Below are 22767 nucleotides of genomic sequence, written 5' to 3'. Positions count from 1 at the left end.
CACGTGCGTGCATGTTGGACAGGTGTAACTAATCTCTGAGTTCACATCCTTATGTGTCTACACAGGTTTGATATATTTTGATTTTAAACGTTTGTATGCACAGTTTCTTTATGAGCTTAGTATAGAACAAACTTTATGAACAATAACTTCTTCATCTCTCGAACCGCTGTCAAGCGGTGGAGACTGAAGTACCTAACAGAAGGGATGTACCCAAATCCTCATTTCTTCATTGTTTGATCTGTCGCTTTCTCATTGTTTGATCTGTCACTTTCTCATTGTTTGATGTCTCGTTTTCTCATTGAATGATCTGTCGCTTTCTCATTGTTTGATCAGTCGCTTTCTCGTTGTTTGATCTGTTGCTTTCTCGTTGTTTGATCTGTCACTTTCTCGTTATGTGATCTGTGTGGAAATGTTATGCATTGCGCCATACAACACATTTGGAAAGCTAGTGTGATATATAGTATGCATTTCCCAAAGAAATCTGCGTAAGACCGCTAATACTGGAATAAAAATTTTAAATGAAAGACAAATTTGTGGTTGGCCTAGTTTATTTCTAAAGTACCTTTTTTCAGCTAATTCAATCCACATAGTAAATCTCATGTTACGTGCTCAGAATAAAATGTATATCTCAAGATTATATTATTCTGGACAATGTCAAAAGGAGCTCACAGGTCCGTTTCTAAGTCTGAAAGATAACAATGACAAACGGAATGTCATTCGCAATTCATCAGTTGAATATTGCTCAAAGCATTCCGCAGTTGGAAATCACACATTTCTTGGATGGCTCTCCAGACGCGGAGCCTAGAGCTTCAAGAGCTTTGACAACATCCATGCCACTTGTAACTTCACCAAACACTACATGTTTTCCATCTAACCTGAAATATGAATCAAACCTTCAGAACTGCAAAAGGCACCTGATCATTAGGAATGCAGTCCCCTTGAAACATTTTGGTTGGTGAATAAGTTCAACGGACACCCTGTAGTGAGGCAGAATCTCATCACAAGATAATCGTGTTATCGCAATATTTGAACCCACAAGAAACATTGCAGTTAATGTGGTTCATATACCAAACGAATAACATAAAAGTAAGTTTTAGCTACAAAGTCGCAAAGAGTCAAAACGAGACATGGCACATTTTGTGATCAGAAGAAAAAGTATAAATGAGAATTAACACACTAACACATTCTCTGGAATTAAAACAATATAGAGCGTCATTCTTTTAAAAAAAAAAAGTATCATATTTTACTTCACTTGACAGTCATTTATGTGAAAACGAGTCCCCTTTTACAGTTCGCATTAAGTCGAAAAAGATGGAGCGAGGGTGTAACTTGATAAAACTTACAAAAAGTAAAAGTAGTAATAGATAAAAGGTTCAGTTAAATTATTAAGTTAAAAGGTGAAAGCATGATGCCATGTTCTCCTGGCAGTTAACTTACCAGGATGTCTTGGCTGCGCAAATGATGAACTGAGATCCATTTGTGTTAGGTCCAGCATTAGCCATTGACAGAATACCTGAAATAATGAAGAAAATACAAACATTGACACTTAAATATCTCATCTCTGACAAGTGTCACCATAAGGGTCTGGATTGAAAGTGTTGCAAGAAAGATGCATGAGCATTCATCTGTACAACTGGGATACGATGTCACGTGTTAACTAAGTGAGCGAGCGTCGCATTTCGTGACAAGAATGGGCTACCGAAAATCAATTCGCGGGTACCTCAAACATAAAATGACATTTGAGACCATGGTTGTATCTAGTATTTAGCCGTTTTCCGAAGTATTTGTGATTTTACTTGTGTGATTTTGAATAACATCGTGGAAAATGGTGACAAAGTTTCATCTCTATTGTGTGTGCTTACGTTTTAAGCCCACATACCCATTCATTTCAGCTCATGTCATCTGTGCATGTCACATGACAGTGTGTTGCACTTGGTAGGGGTGCAACTGGTGATTGTACACTTTACATTAGCATACATTTCTTGAGTAACGTAACCCCAAGAAAACATCCGATGACTTTAAACGACTGTTTGTCGTCTTTACAAAACATTATTGTCTTTGTTTAAATTTTGCGACACAATGCGACGTCTGCGGCGAACGGAACGTCTAAGGGCCGTTGGCAAGTTACAGATCGGAACAAAACACAGAATAGTCGCCCAAACTCTAAATGTTTCCCAATCTGTCATCAGTAGATTGTGGGCCCGGTATCGCCGAACCCAAAATGTCAATGATCTTCCTCGTTCCGGTCGCCCAAGGTCAACAACTGCGACACAAGACAGATTTGTCAGAACTTATGCTCTTCGGAATCGAACCAAAACAGCTCGTCAGATCGCCTTCCATCTTGAAAGTGCAGCTGGAGTTCGAGTCTCGGGTCAGACGATTCGAAACAGATGACATGCACGTGGGATTAGGGCTCGTCGACCGTGCGTTACGCCAGTATTGACGGCCAGACACATCAAAGACAGACGTCAATGGCGTGAACAACATCGCCGCTGGGGAAATCGTCGATGGGCAAGGGTTATGTTCTCTGATGAGTCGAGGTTCAGTATAGACTTCCGGGATAGGCGTTCTCGGGTCTGGCGGCTACAGGATGAGCTTTACGCTAACCCCAACGTTCATCAACATGAACGATTTGATGGTGGTTCTGTTATGGTGTGGGAAGGAATGACTGTGAATGGCAGAACAGCACTTCGCATCGTCCAAGGGAGAGTCACAGGCCAGTACTATCGTGACAACATCCTTGACGCCATTGGTATCCCCTTCGCGCGCCAAGCTGGTCGATATTTTGTTTACCAAGATGACAACGCCCGAGAACATCGTGCCAGAATCGTCACCGACTACATGCAGAGGTGAAACATCGTTACCCTGCCAGCTCTCAGCCCCGACCTTTCCCCCATAGAACACGTTTGGGACATGCTCGGGAGACGTGTTCAAGACGGTTCAAGAACTGGGCGCAGCGCTGCAAGAGGAATGGAATGCCATACCCCAATTCATGCTTGGTCGGCTGATAAGGAGTATGCCAAGGAGGGTTCGTGCTCGTTTGGTTTCACACGTTATTGACTTTACTGTAAAAAACGTCAAATTCAGTTTATGGACCCCTCTCACCTCTTCATACCGTTTGTGGAAATAGCGCGTACATGAGACCGCTATTCACCGTGCCATCTAGTTCTAGACTTGTCTATTACTGGTCCCGACCTATTAGTAATATAATATATTCGCCACAATTTTGGTTACGTCAATTTTTTCCGAAAATCCCCTCCTTATTTTTGTAGTCTGCAACCACGCACCAAAACCATGGGTATATGATGTAAATATGATTTGAATGTATCACTTCCATCACTTAATTCGCTCCATTCCACACCACATAGACACATGTTTTGAAAGGAAGAGTGCAGTCCAACATGATCCTTGATGACGAGGATGGTACGCGCCAACAAAACTGTTGAAAACGGCAGGAATCGTGAAAGACATTTGGCATATTTTCCTTGCAATGCTGTACATCCTTCCTACCTTGAGACACAACACTGTTTGAGGAACTAATTGTCCCACACGAATAGCTCCATTGCAAACCGGCACCCGTGGCGAGCCACCTCCTCGTGGTGGGTGCTGGGTAACGCCAAGAGCTCGCCAACACCCCCGTTGTGGACCCGTGGGTTGCGGCCCTGTGTCGGTGGAGGAAGGGATCCTGGTGGTTGAGGGCAATAGGGGCCTGGAACCATGTTCCTATTGCCTAACACACCACTTTGGCCCTGACTTCACCTAGACGGGTGGTCGAATGGGCCCGGTTCGACCAATCGGCTGGTCACGCCAAGCCCTGTGTGTATACATTGTTTTGCACATATTTGATGACACGTAAATAAAAATTGTCAAAAGTCTTGGTTAAATGTTGCCTTTGAATTTTGAATGAACGGATAACCTTCATAATTTGCCTAGAGTTGTACGCCCAGAAGGCGGTGGCTCATGGGCCAATCTTGTGGAATAATTACTTTTCGATTATTCTGCTTGAGTATATCATTCAGGTATCCTTGGGGCTGCAAGTTGGAAACCCACTTGCAATTAGCATTGTCCTTGTGATACTCCGTGGTGGTCGGGGAGCCTGGATGATGAATCAAAACAAACTCAATATGGACTACCAAACTCCCACCAAAAAAACCAAACGTCAACTCGATAACGATAATGAACAAACACCGTCCAAAGTAACAGACAACTGGCCACGTTTCCTAGTTCTCGACACCGTAGATGAGACACCACTGAAGCTCAACCCTTTTGTAATATCGAAGGGTATATATGGCATCGCAGGTGAAGTGAAGAACATAAAACGCTTGCGTTCAGGATCTTTGTTGATCGAATGCGGTAGGAAGCAACAAGTCACCAACCTGTTGAATACCGAACGTTTAGCTAGTATCAACGTTTCAGTTAAAGCGCACAGACCACTGAACACCAGCAAAGGTATTATAAGGGATAGAGATCGTTTATTGGCGGAAATGTCAGAACTGGATATCGCTTCCGAAATGAAAGATCAGGGTGTCACATATGTAAAGAGATTTACCACCCGCAGAAATAAGGACATCATTCCAACAAACACTTACCTCTTTCCATTCTCTTCGCCAGTTCTTCCTAAATCTCTCAAGGTTGGTTATTGTAATATTTCAGTCAATGTTTACATCCCAAATCCCTTGCGGTGTTTCAGATGCCAAAAATTTGGTCACGGTGTCAACACATGCACACAGCCAATAACGTGTGCTCACTGTAGCGAGACTTCACACGTAACTGAGGATTGTGAAAGTACCGTTAAAAAATGCACAAACTGTTCAGGTAATCACTCATCCTTTTCTAAAGACTGTACAATTTGGAAAAATCAAATGGAAATAAACAAAATCAAATTTACTCAAAACATTAGCTTCGCTGATGCTAAAAAACTTGTTGAATCTACAGTACGAAATGATTCCAATGCATCAATCGTCAGGACACCCTCCGAAAGCTTGCCAAAAGTAAATTTACCAGTATCCCGTTGTTCCACTGAATGTCAAACAGATTTCACATGGGTTACAAACGATACCCCTCAACTTCTTATACCAGAAGAACAGTCCCCTCAGACTTCAGAGTCATGTGTAAGCAGTCAGATGTTAGCCAAAGTTCAGGATGAAGTGCAATTGTTGTCACAGTCCACTCAGAAGACTCGTTCAGAAACAGTTTCAAAGTCAGTAGCAAAACATACAGCCAAACCAAGGACGGAGAACGTGAAAAAAGGTGGCAGAACCTCCATCGTTTACCAGATGGAACTTTTCGAAGGCTAACTGGTCTTTATATCAAACTGTGTGTGAATCAAAACTGCGACCTGAATATTTCAGTGATATAACTGATCCCATTCAGACTTCTGCTGACATTTTAAATAGAATAGCTGATGAGTGTATACCAAAGTCCTCTACGACTCCACATGTACGAAAACCATGGTTCAATGCAGACTGTAGACAGGCCAGAAAAGCGAGGAAAAAGGCAGAACATTATTTTCGCCGTCATCCAACTGTCCACAATTTAAATAAATTTAAGATACTTAATGCAAAGACGCGTCGTACCTTCAAGCAAACCAAACTACAATCTTGGAGAAATTATTTCTCCAAACTTACGTCACGCACACCAATGTCCAAGGTATGGAATATGGTTCAAAGAATTAAAGGCAAAGGTTCCAAATCTGCCGTGCACCATCTCAAAGATGGTGATAATTTAATTACTGATAAGTCTCACATTGCAAATAAAATCGCGAAACGCTTACCAAGAATTCATCATCGACAAATTATGTTCCTCAGTTTCAGAGATATCAGAAACAACAGGAAAAGACAAAACTTAATTTCGAATCAAATAACGGTGAAGACTACAATGAAGAGTTTTCATTACATGAGCTACATACTGCTCTTAAGCAAGCTCATGACACTGCAACTGGTGATGATAATATATATCTCTAACTAGCTGTGTCTGTAAAACCGTGGAACGTATGGTGAATAATAGACTAACTTGGTATCTTGAAACCAATAACCTGATCACAAATATTCAGTGTGGTTTCAGAAAAAATCGAAGTACCATTGACCATTTGGTACGTTTAGAATCCTTCGTGAAAAATGCTATGGTCAATAAACAACATGCAGTATCGATTTTCTTTGATCTCGAAAAAGCTTATGATACGACCTGGAAGCATGGTATTTTGAAGGATTTACATGACTTTGGCTTGAGAGACCGTCTGCCTCTTTTTATATCAGAGTTTTTAAAAGACAGGCAATTTCAAGTCCGAGTAGGTTCAACCCTGTCTGATCATTATAATCAGGATCAGGGTGTTCCACAAGGCAGCATTTTGTCTGTCACATTATTTAGTGTTAAGATCAACAGTTTATCCAAGGTTTTAAACGATTCAATTGATGGATCGTTATTTGTGGATGATTTTAATATTTCTTGTCGTGGGAAACATATGCATACTATTGAACGGCAACTGCAGATGTGTTTAAACAAAATAAATAAATGGTGTCTTGAAAACGGCTTTAAATTTTCTAAATCCAAAACTAACTGTATACATTTTTGCAGAAAATATAAACTACATAAGGACCCTGAACTATCTCTAGATGGCACTCCCATCAAAGTTGTAAAGGAGGCCAAGTTCTTGGGCCTAATCTTTGACTCCTATTTAACATTTCTGCCTCATATTAAATCCCTTAAAACTAAATGCCTGAAGGCTCTTGACTTGTTGAAAGTTGTTTCCAACTCAAAGTGGGGAGGGGATCAAGCAACCCTCTTACACCTGTATCGATCACTCGTACGTTCGAAACTCGATTATGGCTCCATCGTATATGGTGGAGCCTGCAACAGCAACCTTAAAGTTCTTGATTCTGTCCACCATCAAGGCTTAAGACTTTGTCTTGGGTCTTTCAGAACTTCACCTATTGATAGTCTCTACGTTGAGGCCGATGAACCATCTCTTACTCAACGTCGTATAAAATTGCCTTTACAATACATTACTAAATTATATTCTAATGAATCTAACCCTGCCTATAACTGTGTGTTCAATCCCCTGTATGAGGATTTGTATAACAAAAAATCTTCTCTTGTTCCACCTCTTGGGCACAGAATTAAACCATTTATTTCTTCTGCCTGTATTGAGCTGGAAAGTATATCGCCTTCCCGTCTTCTTTCTTCTCCTCCTTGGCAGTTGGTTAGGCCACAAGTTGACCTAACATTAACATCATTTAAAAAATCAGAAACAAACTACTTACAATATGAACAAGAATATCATCAATTAAAACATAAATATATCAATTACAAACCCTTATTTACAGATGGCTCCAAGGACGGTGGCGCAGTGGCTTGTGCCACTGTCATTGGATCCAGAACAATATCCTCTAGATTACCAGATAATAGTTCTATTTTTACAGCAGAAGCTAACGCCATATTAACAGCTCTCAAATATATTCAAAGACACCCGAAACGTAAACAATATTTAATCTATTCCGATTCTCTTTCTTGCCTTCAGGCTATTAAAAATATTTCTTGCAAACATCCACTTTTAATAGAAATTATTGAATTGTATTATGATCTTGCTACTGGCCAATACGACATCGTCTTTTGAAGGTTACCCAGCCATGTAGGCATTTCAGGTAACACATTGGCTGACCTTGCTGCTAAAGCAGCACTCAACAAATCTGTGACACCACTTCTTATTCCTTATAGTGATTACAAAGCCACCATTAGATCTTATATCCGTGATCTGATGCAAAAGAAGTGGGACACCCAAGTGGGTATGAATAAATTACATGAGATAAAACCTTACATTGGTTATACCTACTTGGGTTGTCAGTCCAGATTTGAGGAGGTAATCATGCGACGATGTCGTATTGGCCATACAAGATATACACATGCATACCTGTTGACAGGTGAGGATCCTCCGTTTTGTATCCCTTGTGATGAGAGAGTCACAGTCAAGCACATCTTGCTTGACTGTGTTGAATTCTCCATCACAAGGGGTAAATACTTCAATGTCAAAACCGTTAAGGATCTTTTTACCACTGTTAGTGTCCATTTAATTATTGGCTTTTTAAAAGAAATTGATTTCATGATTGGATTTTGATTACTGTGTTGTAAATAGATGTATTTTAATCATCGGTAGTATAAATTAGCAACTGGTATTGTTAGTGGCTGTATCCTCAAAGGGGGTTAAAGTATCGTAAAATTATTGTCCTCCTGAGAGGGTACGTAAGTCCCAAAAGTGTTCTCAGTTTAATTTTTGCTTACCCGATTTTAAACGTAGTATATTTGTTCTTTTAAAAATTTGGCTAAACTTTCGCACAATCGGCAACGGCTGAAAGGATGGTGTAAATCCAGCTAGGGTCCATGCAGGTAGCAAAGGTACTGTAAGTCCCCATGGACCCTGGTATGGTGATCTTCCTTCAGTTGTTGGCGGTCTATTGCCTGTTTTTATATTGTATCGTCCTCTAGAGTTAACTTTTTTAGAATTAATTACTAGTTTTACATGTCTGTCTGTGATAGTCTAGTTGTTTTACTGTCCTTCGTTAACAGGTTTTTTACCATTCTCAATTAGGTATATTATTATGGGTTCTCGTCACGATATGGCTGCAATATTGCCGATGTGACGTTAACCATTAACTCACTCACTCACTCCATTGCAAACCACTTAAATTATTCTGTGTGAAACTATAGTCAAGCCTTCAACGAGCTAGATTAAAGGAGACTAACATAGAGTCTGGAAAATATACATGTTCTACGGAAACAATAGTTCCATGATCTTCAAATGACATTCTTCCTTTCAAGGCTTGCCAACTCCTTTTTTTAACATTGTAAGATAGGTTAATTTCTGATCTATGATGCAGCATCATGTTACATCATAAATGCTTCCAAAATATGCAACAGAGTTTCCTGTTGCTTGTAGTCACCAGTTCAGTGCTGATGGAGCCAACATCGAAAACTTGCTGTGTTCCGTAAGTGTTTACCATGAAACAGAACCTCTTTTTTCATGTTCTTAATTTTATTAGGAACCCAAGTCAGATTTAGTTACATGACACAATGTATTGTCTATGATATTATGACTAATTCATGAGTGGCAAAGGACAAATTACCTGTACTTAGGATTTAAACATTGCAAGTTACTAGCCTTAAGCCTGCAAAGGTTCTTGCCCCTAGTCACAGAGGGCCATTAATACTATAGCTGAAGAAATTCAGCAACAATTCACCACAGCAATGTTGCTGTAAGCTGTCGTACTAACCTTCCTTGGTGTGCTTCTTTATGAAGTTCTCATCTTCAAACTTGTTTCCATAAATGCTTTTGCCTCCTGTTCCATCACCACGGGTGACGTCACCACCCTGGATCATGAATCCTGGGATGATCCGATGAAATGTACAACCACTGTATCCAAACCCTTTCTCTCCAGTACACAAGGCCCGGAAGTTCTCTTAAATCAAAGTAAACACATGTGGTTTGGTGCCCATACCCTACATATTGCTCAAACGTTTTCATGCACCATCAGAGGACTGTTTGAGGTACTATCATTTTACCAGGAATAATATTCCTATTTGAGTTGCTGCTTTCATGGCCAAAGAAAGCACATTGAGCAAAGAACTTTGTATTGATATCTCTTCGTGTGGATGGTTCATCGGATGTTTCCCTGTCTTATTTTGATATGTCAAACAGTCCAATGGATAAAAATGCCAAACTATGCTATTAACGATATAGGAGGTGCGGATTTAAAGGTTTTACCTGGGTGAGGTTGTACAAGGTGATATTGGCGCTAAGGTGAAAATAATTCCATACCATAACATGGACCTGGTATTACTCTCAGCGCAAAGATTGTTTTGTACAACAGCACTATGACTGGTAAACATTCTGAATATTCAGAGTTTAACATTACTTTACGAAGAAAAAGTGTGTGGATAAGGTTACGACTCTTACCAACTGTCTTAGGAACAGTATCTTGATAGAGCTGAAAAACAGACACATTATACATTAATGCCATTTCCACACAAATAAACCAAAACACCAAATTATACACGGTCCTTTGTTCTCAGTATCCAGCCTCAATGGCATTCACTGATTGGTGTTTAGTTCATGTCTGCTCGGTGCCTAGTATTACAGGATTAATACTTACTGGGCACAGCACTTCAGTTAAGAAAGCTACTGTTGTATATCTGATTTCAACGGATTTGGGTAGAAAGATTTTAACCTGTAACCCCTAACTATTCTCAATCATTCAATGCCTAAAACATATGCCTTTGTTTTCATAAAACAATATACCCTAGACTTAGTCCTAACCCCTTGAAATAATTCTAATAAATAGAATACATTTAAGGCATTTACGGTCAGAACTTGCATTTTGGCCAGTATATTGGGGGAAATTAAGGTACATTCCCAACATGGAATCAATATTCAATTTATTTAGGGGAATGCTACATCGGGAAATGTGTAAGTGTCTTATACATGTCTGCACCAATAGTAATTTAAAAGCATTTCTAATAGCTAAAAAGGTATGTAGCCATTTGCACCTGACATTGTGATTACCTGACAGTTTTCAATTAAAGTGTCGTATTTGGACTGTGATGGTGCTAACTCTGCTGGTTTGCTATATAATCGCAATATTGAATTTTGGATGCTTAAGACAATGCATTGCTGTCTCTCCAATATCACGTGTACAATTGTGAAACATGTGTACTGTAATAGAATATGCCATCCAAACCCTAACCCAGAACAGTTATGCTCAAGGATTTTTCTGAACATAAGATAAACGAAGAAAAGCATAATCTCATATCAACTGTAAGAAAAGAAACCATAATATTCATGAATTTCATTGTCCATTTTTCTCATCTGAAAAAAAAACATACAAAAAATGGCACAGTCAGGACGAAAAGAAAATGAAAAATGAAAAAGCTACAACCACCTAAGGTTGTAGAAAGTCTTTCCATCACGACTGTAATTACTTCAAATCAACATAAACTGAAGGTACACTCATGACCAGTAATTCAGCAGTAACTTACGGACGTCGGAATGAGTTACCCGCCCCTACCTTCAGCATTGCTATCTATTGGAACACTTGTCTTACAGGATTAGAGTATTAGAGGAAAGGATTACATGGAAACATGGCTAAATGGTTACACATTAAGGTGTCGAATATGTACTATAATCGCACCAAACAGGTCACAGAGTGAATATTGGTAAGGGTGACTTCAAACATTTCACACGAATTCTATGTGTCTGTGATGCAACAAACCCCGTTATAACGTGCGTAAACACTGCATCCGAAAACATACACAACGAAAAGTTTTGACTTTTTTCCACCAATCTTTTAGGCTTCTTGTGAGTCATTAATGGCCGAAACTCGAGTTCATCAATAAATTAGGCGTGCAACTATATACAACAATCACGACGCTTTCGTGACAAGGAGCAAATCCTTCGAAAATGAAAGAACGGTGGTCCTCATTTGGCACAACAAGTATCTATCGTATCTAGCCAATCGGCATTTCTTTCAGATAACATAGGACTGGGATCTCTAATAACTATCTTCATGTCACAGTGGCAGTTATCAGACGAGAATCTGTATTTAAAAGTAATTACATTAGAATCACCGAGAATGGAGGAAATGTATATACTGGCATTAAGTATTAAAGAAATTAATTTCAGGTTCTCACATCACATCATCATATATATGGAAAATACCTCAAAGCAGATACGTCCCGCTGGACTGCCGCCGATGGTAATATCGAAGAAAACTATAGGATTCGACATGGTTCGACACTGGTCCTTGCAACGCTATCTGGTGTCGGGTTATGAAAGAGGCTGAAAACCCACATCCGGATTCTGACGCTATCAATGTCTGTATATATACAGCGTCCTTCTAACGGACGCCCTGATTTGGTAAATGTGACCCCTGTACATGATTCAACTCATCTGTTGAAAACTGGTTGGCCGACTTGATCGCGCGTGGAGCATTGCCATTGCACGACGATAATTTATGGTGATATGAAACTTGAAGAGGTTCTGCAACATTCAATGGCGCAGTGTTGTATATGATTGATTGTGAAGACTGGTAGCCTAAACCTGGGACGAGACGGACCATCCAGCTGAACATCGGAGGAATTTTAGGATATATCAAACACGAAAAATAACTTTCAGTAAAACTTCATGTGTAGCATTTAGAAATTAGATGGATATACAACTTCTTCATTGTCACATATGAACGACGTTTCGGTGTAGCTGCTAACACCATTACCAAGCAAGTACTTGACACCGGTGTTTCGGTTGTTAAGACTCAACAACAACACGCTTATAGGACCACGAATGTCAGCGTATTCAGTCAAACATCTAATACCCTTAGATGCATGCATGTGGGCATGCGTGTGTGTGCACTTTTGCAGCATTTTTTCTTTTTTTAGTGCTTCATGAGAAACTGTTCTAAATACAATTCTCCCATTCAAGTCGTAATACCGGCCAGTTTCGTTGCGCCATAAAATTATCGAATTTTTAAAGGATAGACGTAGAAGGGTTGTATCGGCGTATACGAGGATAAAACATATACACGGTACGGTAGAAGAAAATAGAAAACCTCACAGTTACGTAACACAGCAAAGGTGTAAAGTCTTAGACTTATTTACAGACGTATTTATCTGAAAAAGGTATTGTTTATTTACCTGCTTACACAAGAGTAGCAATGTTGTGGTGAAACAAAACAAGATTATTGACACGCCATTAATTCCATTCAGTCCTGAATGTATTCTCTTAAGTTTTTCCAGTACTTGTCTATAGAAAGAAAAGCCAGGATGGCATGGCCCATGCAGGTCATCCTATCCAAGATACACAGTTTACAGAATATTAAATGTACCCGTTCAATTTCAGTTGCGTTATACAAACCCCGCACATCACTAACATAGTGCAGAGTAGGTGTAACAAAAGAATCAAATTGACCACAACATGTGTCAGCAGGAGCAGAACATTTATACCTTTGAACCTTTACCAGCGAACTTTTTTGTTAGTATATCTGAAATTACCTGTGTAGGTAATCACATTACCTAAGTACTTAAATTCATCTACAGACTCATGCGGCATACTATTAAAATATCAGTGACCCCCCTGTTTTAATTTTCGTCTTGTGTAATTTTAGCAGGGACGATACAGTCATGGGTGAAAATACTTTGCACACTTGCCACTTTCGTTTCTGTGTTTGTAATGACATGAATTGATGTGAAATATCTCACTAATGTAGGCTGTAAGACATAACCTTTGAAGAATTTACAGTGTCTGTCTTTATGCTGATATATTCAGAAATTATAGGAAATATCAATATTTTGTTTAATGTTTAGTGTCATTAATCGAACAGAGAATATGATCATTACTGGTATTAGATCACAGTCATCACAATTTCCACGTTAGTCATGAGTATGAACAGCTTTCCTACAGATGTATTAAACATTCAGTCAGTATGACATTTTTATTTACAATTTTATTCAATTTGATCACAGCTGTGATGAGAGTAGCGTTCAAAAGGCGCAGCATAACCAACAGTTCAGCAATCCAGTGAAGCTTCAGTAGTCATTCATGACTATTGTGGACAGATTGAAGATCGTATCGCAAGTTATCTTGAAAACAGGTGTTAAGAGACTGATTTTCATCCCGTAGGTATTGATGGATCCTCTCAAATATCTTTGATGGTTTCTGTAGGACTGTTTCAACACAAACATTGAGTGATTGTCTCAGTGTAATAAGCCTTACATATGAAAATATCACCTCCAGTGGAAAGTTCTCATTTTACACAGGAATCCTTAACCCGTGTGAACTTAAAGCCGCATTTGATGACATGGATGGTGCCTTAGAACATGCACCCAGGAGTAATAATTCAAGTGAATAGGAATTAGACCGTCTCATGTGATAAAATGTCACTTAAACGTGTGAAGACTTTCAGGATTGCACAGGGGGTCATCACAGTTACTTATAAAGTCCTTATAAAGCCAATAAAGTCCTAAAATAATGGAATGTGTGTTCACTTGACAAACCTTCAACCTCCACTAACTGGAGACAATTAAATGTTCTGGTACACTTGTAATGTTGTACTGTGTACTTTGTATTTCCAAATCCAAGGAAACTTTGTATTTCCAAATCCAAGGAAATGTTTATGACCCAAACTCTCCCATCAGCTGTCAAAAAGTCTAAACGAAGCACACGTGTCATTTGTTACTATGTTACAACTTGAAACTAAACAAACAACATGTTTCACATAGCAAGTATTGTACCTCTAAAAAGAAGTCTTACTGGAATGCTGATTTTCAGTCACATTGGGATGGAGTCTGTGACAAAGAACGACAATTGGTATAATCTAACCCTCGCAAATCTAACCCTTTGACAAACAACTGAGAAAGTGCAAGAAATCATATCAACAAGTGAAGCACGATGAGAGACTTCTGGAAGCTGACAGGTAAAGTAGAAGTTGCCAGTGATAGATCTCACGAAGTGCCAGTAGAGGCTTTAGATGACGATGGGAATTTCGTTGTTGAAACAAAATTGTTCTCGACAGACGGAAAAGTGACTTTGAAAATGTACAGGTACTCTGTGCAGAATAATGACATATATTATGATGTTCGCCTTTGTGGTGTTATGAACAAGCTGAGCGACAGCAATATTCGGTCTGATAGACAGTTATCATGTGATTCCCTGAACACACTTATCAAACACAGAGAAGAAGATGCAATCATACGTCCAAAATTCAGAAAAGCTTCAGGTATTGACAAGAACCTGCCAGCCGAGAGCATGATGAACGCAGTCTGTGTTGACATGTTGCATAAAATAATCTCTCATTGTAGTGAAGCTCCAGATGCTTGACAACAGAATATCATTCACCCTATTTTAAAGCGACATTCCTCACAACCCGTCAACATATAGAGGCACCTCATTCATGGCGAACCCGGGCGAAGTATACAGTGATATTATTAACAAAAGGGTCAGTATCTGGTTTGCAAATAATGATATTCTATCTGAAGAACAAATTGGTTTCAGAAATAAAAGGAACATATACATAGTGTAACAAGTATTATCAGAAACAGGAGAAATGCTGAACAGTTCACTTTCTGCTGTTTTATTCATTTGAATTATTTACTGGACGTATTAGTCTCTCATAACTAAACAGGTGGCTGTGTACTTCTAAACTACATGAATGTGTTTGCACTGGGATACTGATGTACATTGTTTTTCAGCATTTCACCCTTCCATCGGTTACTGTATCAGGACTTGGCCTTTTCTGCTGTAAACGTCATTCACCCTTGGATGTTGAGTGTGCTTGTCTACTTGTACCAAGTCAGACTTCCCTCTAAATGATAATAATATCAATTGCTAAACCCGTCACCGAGACATTTGAACATACAGATGTAACCCAGTCATACACTGACCTACGACACACTAAGCCGACTGGGGGCACGAGTTCATTACTTTCAGTGCCAACATGTGGGAAAGACACAGCATGTACACTGAAGTAACAACGCGTAACGGATTAGGCATGTTCGCGTGGGGGATTGAACACTTGAATTCTACAACTGTCCATGACCAAAAATACCTTTTGGTAAAACATGACAAAAACAGATTCAAAATTATACTTTTTTACTTTTTAATGCCATGAAGCCATAACTTCAACGTTTTTTAACAGTGATCATTTAACTCTATTACATTGCCATTAGCGACATCATGATGTATTTCACAAACAATGAACAGGGAATATGTTGACATCATTATTGAAATGTGAAACAATTAAGATTGCCCGTCATATCGACAAGTATTTTATGCTGAAGAAGAACCAAGTGATAGAGAAAACAACGAACTTTCAAAAAGATATTACTGGTTAATTAATTATTCTGAAGATGAGTTGAAGTGACTACAAGACGTAAATGTGAACAATCACAAAGTGACATTTCACATAGACACTGAGCGGAGTCCCAAATCCGTGTTAGATAAAGAGTTTAAAGGAGCATTGATGAAGCGAGGCGTCGGTTGGGACATTAAACGATATACAGGACACAGACTGCAGATGGGAGTTTTAGGTTCTGTTGAAGGTCGTGACACAACGCATGATGTCAACTTCGGTGTTGTAGATGTTGATGAAATTCCTGTCTCTGTTACTTGCTCTGAATCTCTACTGGTTATTGTCAGACAGAAAGACCTTTCAGATTAGGTGGACAGCATGACAGTTATTGTTAAACCTTACAAATTCAGACTCTGTATAGATATGATAGATAGATATAATGGATTAGTGTAGAATTAGCTCTAAACTAATAAGTGAGAAAGCACGGTCAGTTTCGATGACAATAAAACCTAATTTTTGCTGTGTGGACATAATCATGGGGCTTCCTCTACAGACGGTTGTCCAGTTTGGAAAATGCGTTTATGGCAGCTGCAACGACATCTTGTTAATGTCTCTTAATACGTCTTCTTAAAACTTAGATGTTACAACAAAATAAACGTAACTAGAGCACAATTATCTTTTATTCATGATATTTAAAATACACTACTGGCTATGAAAAATAACAAAGAAACAAAATTATGAGCGTACAATCGCAAATCAAAAGTGTAACATTTTGTACTTGGGGTTACTACCCACAAAACGAAGCTCTCGAGAGACCGAACCCAGTCAGCGATTGGGCGTGAACGTAAGTTTCATTGGCTGAGTCATTGGCCGGCTCAGGTCTCTTTGTGTATGGTGCATATAAATTGGATGCGCTCCGTGATTGAAGTTGTGTGTTGTATAGATGGCGAAATAAAACAAAGTGACGTCATCAAACACCTGCGTGACCTCATTTCGTCGATGCCCTTGGAAAACACTAACCGTATTTTTTTCACCACGACCTTGAGCGGTCCTCACAGTCATGGGTATATTTTTAGGTCAGACGCCTAGCAACCATACAGATAGATGAACTGGTTTCATCCGGTTTGACATTGAGAATATAAAAAAAAACTTTCATTTTGGATCATACATCAGTTTCATTCCTGAATACACATCACATCCAGGTCTCTCTCTCTCCCTCTTGAAAATGGAAGCCCTTCACCGAGATACCCTGAGGAAGAATTATTCAGACCTCGTGCAAGCGATACAGAGAGTAGAAGAGGTGGTCGACAGACTGGTACAGATTGGAGTGCTTACCATCTTCAAGAAAGCTGAAATTATTGAGAAACCACAGAAGTCTTTTGATCGGGTCAGAGAACTCCTGTCCATTTTACCTAGACGAGGCCCCCAAGCATACACTTTGTTCTGCAAAGCCCTGGAGGAATGTGGAGAGATACAGGCTATGACACTGCTGGGACTTGAGACAGACAAGACCGAATATGATGATACGGACAGTGCCCCTCTCAAACCCCAAACACAGTTCCAAGAACGGTTGAATTCTTTTCAGTCTTGGATTGTACAGATGAAACAGAGTCCTAGTCACATGGCATGGGCAGGATTTGTGTACTTGCTCAGAGGAGATACTTGCAAGTGTGTTCAATGTGGCTTCATTCTCAAGAACTGGAAGTCGATGATGATCCTGGGAGTGAACATGAAAAGTTGTCTCCAAACTGTCCGTACTTGGAGCTGGTAAGAGTCCCTCAAAAAGAGATGGCCCGCTGGGGTAGTCATCTGGATTTACATGCTTACGAGATAGACTGGATGTATTTGTGAGTATTTGGTTGTCATTGGTTGATATAAGTGTCCTAACACAAGGTAGATGCAAGTACAGCAGAGTAGCGCAGTGGAAGCGCACTGGGTTCATAACCCAGAGGACCGTGGATCGCAACCACGCTCTACTCCTTTATGAACACGTAGAGAGTTCTATATAAAGGACTACGAGGACAATCTAGCTTCATTTAGCTGTGGACCCGTGATAGTGACACTTTATCTGCAACTGCCAATATTCAACTGCAGCAAGAGAATGGACAGGAGATACTGGAGACCCTTAATGGATGACCCTAAGAAATGGACCAAATATTACTACTTGCAGGCCAACGGCTATCCCAATCCCTTTACGAATGTAGACGGTTATGTGATCTATTACGCAGCATCTACATGTGGGTGATGAATTTAGGTTGCAACACCCGTTTACCATGATTGTTTCTGGCCCACCTCCTGTGGAAAAACCTACTTGGTGTAGCAGCTTCTAGAAAGATTGAACATTAAACCATATCCCGAACGTATTCTATGGCTCTACAAACGATGGCAGCCCTTGTATAATGTCATTCAAAGTCGTGTTTATCCCTACGCTGAATTCCATCAAGGCATTCCTTCTGACCTGGAAAAGGATGCGTTTCTGGACCCCCAGGTGGTGAACGTCGTTGTGCTTGATGACTTAATGTCCACAGTCAGCAAATATCCACGCATTACCGATCTGTTTACGGAAGGAAGTCATCATCGGAATCTCTCAGTAATTGCCTTGAACCAAAACTTACATTACAGTAAGGATCCCACACAACGAAGGAACTGTCATTATCTACTTCTGTTCAATAATCCTATTGATCAACAACCCATCATGAGTTTGGGGAGACAGATGTATCCAGGAAACACAGACCACATCATGGACCAGTTTCAAAGGGCTACCCAGAAGCCTTATGGACACTTGCTGGTTGATCTAAAACCCGAAACACCTCCCCATTTGCGACTTTGTCCTAATGCGTTCAGTTTAAGAGGAAACCTCCAAGCTAGGACGATTCAGTCAGTGAGTGAGTGAGTTTAGTTTTACGCCGCACTCAACAATATTCCAGCTATATGGCGGCGGTCTGTAAATAATCGAGTCTGGACCAGACAATCCAGTGATCAACAACATGAGCATCTATCTGCGCAATTGGGAACCGAAGACATGTGCCAACCAAGTCATCGAGCCTGACCACCCGATCCCGTTAGTCGCCTCTTACGACAAGCTGTCGCCTTTTATGGCAAGCATGGGTTGCTGAAGGCCTATTCTACCCCGGGACCTTCACGGGGCGATTCAGTCAGAGTTTGACGTTCATCGTGAGCAGACGTGTGAAGAACAGCTCTCAGCCATGCCATCTTGTGATGACTGCGGACTCATGTTTCAAGATCCTTCTGATTTGCAAAAACACAGGCGAAACTGGTGTCCCGAAAAGTCCAATGGGAGCCCTCCTGGAATACCCCAAGTTAAAAGGAAATGGGAGGAAGACAACTCTGATGTGAAGAGACCACGTCCTCTGTCAGAATGTGACTATTGTGGTCAAGTGTTTTGCAGTAACCATAACTTACAACGACATTTACACGACAAGCAATGTCCTGAAATGGAACAGGATGATTATGATGATGGTGATGAATCATTAATCCTCTCAATGCTACCGTCGAACCCATTCGACAGGAGTGCAGGATAATGACATCTCCAAATAAAACTTGCAATAATTATTCAACGAGTCGGATTTACGTGTCATATGAATTATGTATGGAATGTGCTAATTCTCACCTTTTTAAATATGTAATGTTCAATACGGTTATATACCTTAAAACGAAACGCCCGCGAATTAAAAATGAGATCGCCGAATTTCTCGGCACGCAGTCGAAAATAACGGCCATTGTTGACTTCCAGCGCACCACGCCGTGGTCTTCATAATGAAATATTTTTTGATAGTTTAGTCGATATTTTTTGTTCCTTGACGAAGAGAAAGCTCATAAGTTTCCCATTTTCTAAAAATTAGTAACTTTCGGCTCAAATAAATATAAACAAAACCAATCTCAATGTTATATCATCGATTGGACGAATAGAAACGATCATGGCAACGGCGGTAAACAAACAACTCCACATGTATCGTGATGCCGAAGAAAATGTGCCATCCTTTTGACATATCCAATTATTTTATCTGGAATTAATTACACGGTGTGAATAGGTAAATGTTATTGCCTCTGCACAGAAATTACCAGATTTAGCGATTTTATTTTGATTTGGTTTGATAAACCTTCCAACATTCACAAAGTTGACAGCCGTTGGTGACCCGAAAGGGCGTGGCCAAACTCGCGGTCTTTCTAAGTGACAAGATATGAAGGATGTTTGAAAATATGCGTTCATAAGCAGAATCTGAACACATATACATTGAAAGAAAACGACTCAATACCTATATAATGCAGATCATGAAACAGTATCACAATATTTGTAATTGTACCCACCCTTGATGAAACCGGAAGCACGTACACGGCATGGCACTCGTGGAAGTAAAATGTGAACGAGTTGGAAAACGACCATTGATACATTTTCTAAACTGATTCAAATTCCCGTAAGATCCATACTATACACCAGAATTACCTTTCAGTCATCCTCAGTCATTTACTGTTAGTTGTGTTCAATAGCAGTTGTCATTTGTTGCTTGTGTTGTAGTATTTCTCCTGAAGTTAGCCGTCGATGTGTTGATCATTAGTTTAGCAAATCCGAAGTCGATGCTTTTCGCGGTCTATTTTTTTCAAAGAATGTTCTGACACGGGGAGACATATAAATTGTCAGTGTGTCGTAACAGTAACAGAATATTCTTCTGTGCATATCGTTACAAGAAGTACAATTTTGATGATTGAAGATGTCATGAAAAAAAATCATTTTTCCTTTTGCAGAAACGAACGAAACCAGAGCTAGTGTGAGAATGTAACGTACAGTAAATGTATTTCATAAAAATTAATTACTGCTTAGAAAACAACTGTCATCGTCTTTGTGAATCAGTATTTATTTTAGACATTAAAACAGCTAAACATCACATCTTTTGTTCACGAATTTGGAGCAAAATTGAAATTATTTTGTTACTCCAAACAGCAGAGCTTTCGGAGTTAATTCTGCCTAGTATAATGCAGGTAATGTTTCGGATCAAATTGTTTGACGTGTGTGCATATTTGTATAAAAAAATCATGTCATGTGGCTCAGTCCGTGGTTCCATACAGCTTTTAGATATTGCACTAGTGCAGTCTGAACTGCAAAATGTACCTCATGTTTATGGCCATACTTTTTACCTACTTGCACACTGTATATGTTCATATTTTACTGTTAAAACAGACTTCATCTGGGAAACAGACTGATGATCCAAACTCTTTGAGCAGTGATTACACTGACAGTGATTGAAAGACAGACTCATTTTTTTCTTGTGATGAAATTTCATGAAGTAATATGAAATTATCATACCAGATCTAGAATAATTTTGTTGTAGTGATGTTTTGAATATGGAATATCAAAACTACAAGTGACAGATAATTAAGTGTTGAGTAGGAGGTGCAACCTATGTTAGTCTTTGGCATCAAGGTAATCGTGTGGTGGCAAGTAAATTTCTTTTTTCCTAATACTGAGCTCTGCAGTGAGTGGTTTTTGTTGTCCAGTTTGGAGCTATTCTTTAAGATTTCAATTTGGATTTTTTTCATTGCCATGTGTATATGGCAAAGACATATATATCAAATGCTTCCAGATCTTTAATGGAAGACTGCTCAGTCCTTAGCATTTTGTTATTCAAGGAAGACTGTTCTTCATGTTTCTTGTTTCATGATGGTTTAGGCTATTGAACACTAAATAATTGGAGTATATCACCATCAGACACTTCAGCAAACAGAAACAATCCTTGAAAGTTCATTAGACCCATTTCATATTGTGACATTGTTCCTAAACCCAGGAAAAGACAATAAGGTAGAATAATATATATTTACAGAATATGAAGCCTGTTTACTTTCACCAGAGACAATATAACTTCTTATATGTATATGGTTTCTTTTTTATCAAATGATAACATTTTCTGATAAATTTACATGTACTGTTACTTCAACAACAACTTGACATTACTTGACATTATTTGACACATGCGATTCAAAATAATTCAGCAAACAAAGTGGTACTGTTGAAAACAAAAATAACTCATCACTCATGTGTATTTGATGTACATTTTGGCACAATATTATGAAGAAATAAAATACACAAAATAATTTGTAACATCTATCCATATATTTTATGGCATATATGTAGTTGTAATAAAAAATTGTGCAAAACTGTCAGCTTTCCACATTACTGAAAGACATTAATTAAAATTTGGTTATTTACACCTTGCTAATGCATTGACAGATTTTAAGTGTCTTTGCCCTTGTCTATTTGAGAGAGAAAAATAATTGTCATATTATTAATATCATTTAACATATTAAAGTATATGAAAAGATTTAAAGTTGTAACCAGTTATGAAACATAAAGCATTGACAAATCTATCGTAATTATTCATCAAGAACGTTAATTCATTGCATAAAATTATGAATGTAATTCAACTTGTTCTAAAGTGAGACATATAATTTTCCCAATCATGTAATATGAACGCAATTTTTATCAAATCATCTCCGATTTCATGTGAAACTATAACAGAAAATATATTTTTGTTTATAAAACATGTATACTGCAGTTCTTACTACACTACATCGTCATAAAAAGAAAAGCATGAATGTTATTTTGAAACACAAATGCCACGCCCATATCCGCGCACCTGTTGTTGAGAATGATGTTTGTACACGTTTCTGTGTTGGACCATGTGAAAAAAAGAATAAGCTGGGATCAACATGCATCACAATTATATCTTTGCTATCTTTATATTCAGTGGACAATAAAGTAATGTGCCTAATATGAACAAAAATTCAAATAAAAGATACTGAAAACTTGCATCTGCAGTGTTGATCGACTACTGTTTCCGGGTCACGGGAGCATACAAGGTCAAACTGGTTCGGCTATGTGCGAATTATATGATCAAAAATACACCAAGAAAATTCTATGAGCTCT

The 22767-nt window shown here is 39.0% G+C and overlaps 2 protein-coding genes across 2 annotated transcripts in view; both read right to left on the bottom strand.

The window, feature by feature from the left end:
• Nucleotides 1-22767, bottom strand: part of LOC137285181 (macrophage-expressed gene 1 protein-like) — a 198697-nt gene that overhangs the window by 168696 nt on the left and 7234 nt on the right. The window lies entirely within an intron of this gene.
• Nucleotides 743-11773, bottom strand: LOC137284177 (peptidyl-prolyl cis-trans isomerase A-like). The gene is made up of 5 exons (XM_067815897.1): nt 11705-11773; nt 9947-9977; nt 9264-9449; nt 1438-1513; nt 743-875 (listed from the first exon to the last, which is right to left on the bottom strand). The coding sequence occupies exons 1-5, from the start codon at nt 11771-11773 to the stop codon at nt 743-745; spliced, it is 495 nt and encodes a 164-aa protein (XP_067671998.1).

Source organism: Haliotis asinina, chromosome 5 (genome assembly GCF_037392515.1).
Source record: "Haliotis asinina isolate JCU_RB_2024 chromosome 5, JCU_Hal_asi_v2, whole genome shotgun sequence".
Classification (NCBI taxonomy): Eukaryota; Metazoa; Mollusca; class Gastropoda; order Lepetellida; family Haliotidae; genus Haliotis; species Haliotis asinina.
This window is presented reverse-complemented; position numbering and strand designations above follow the sequence as displayed.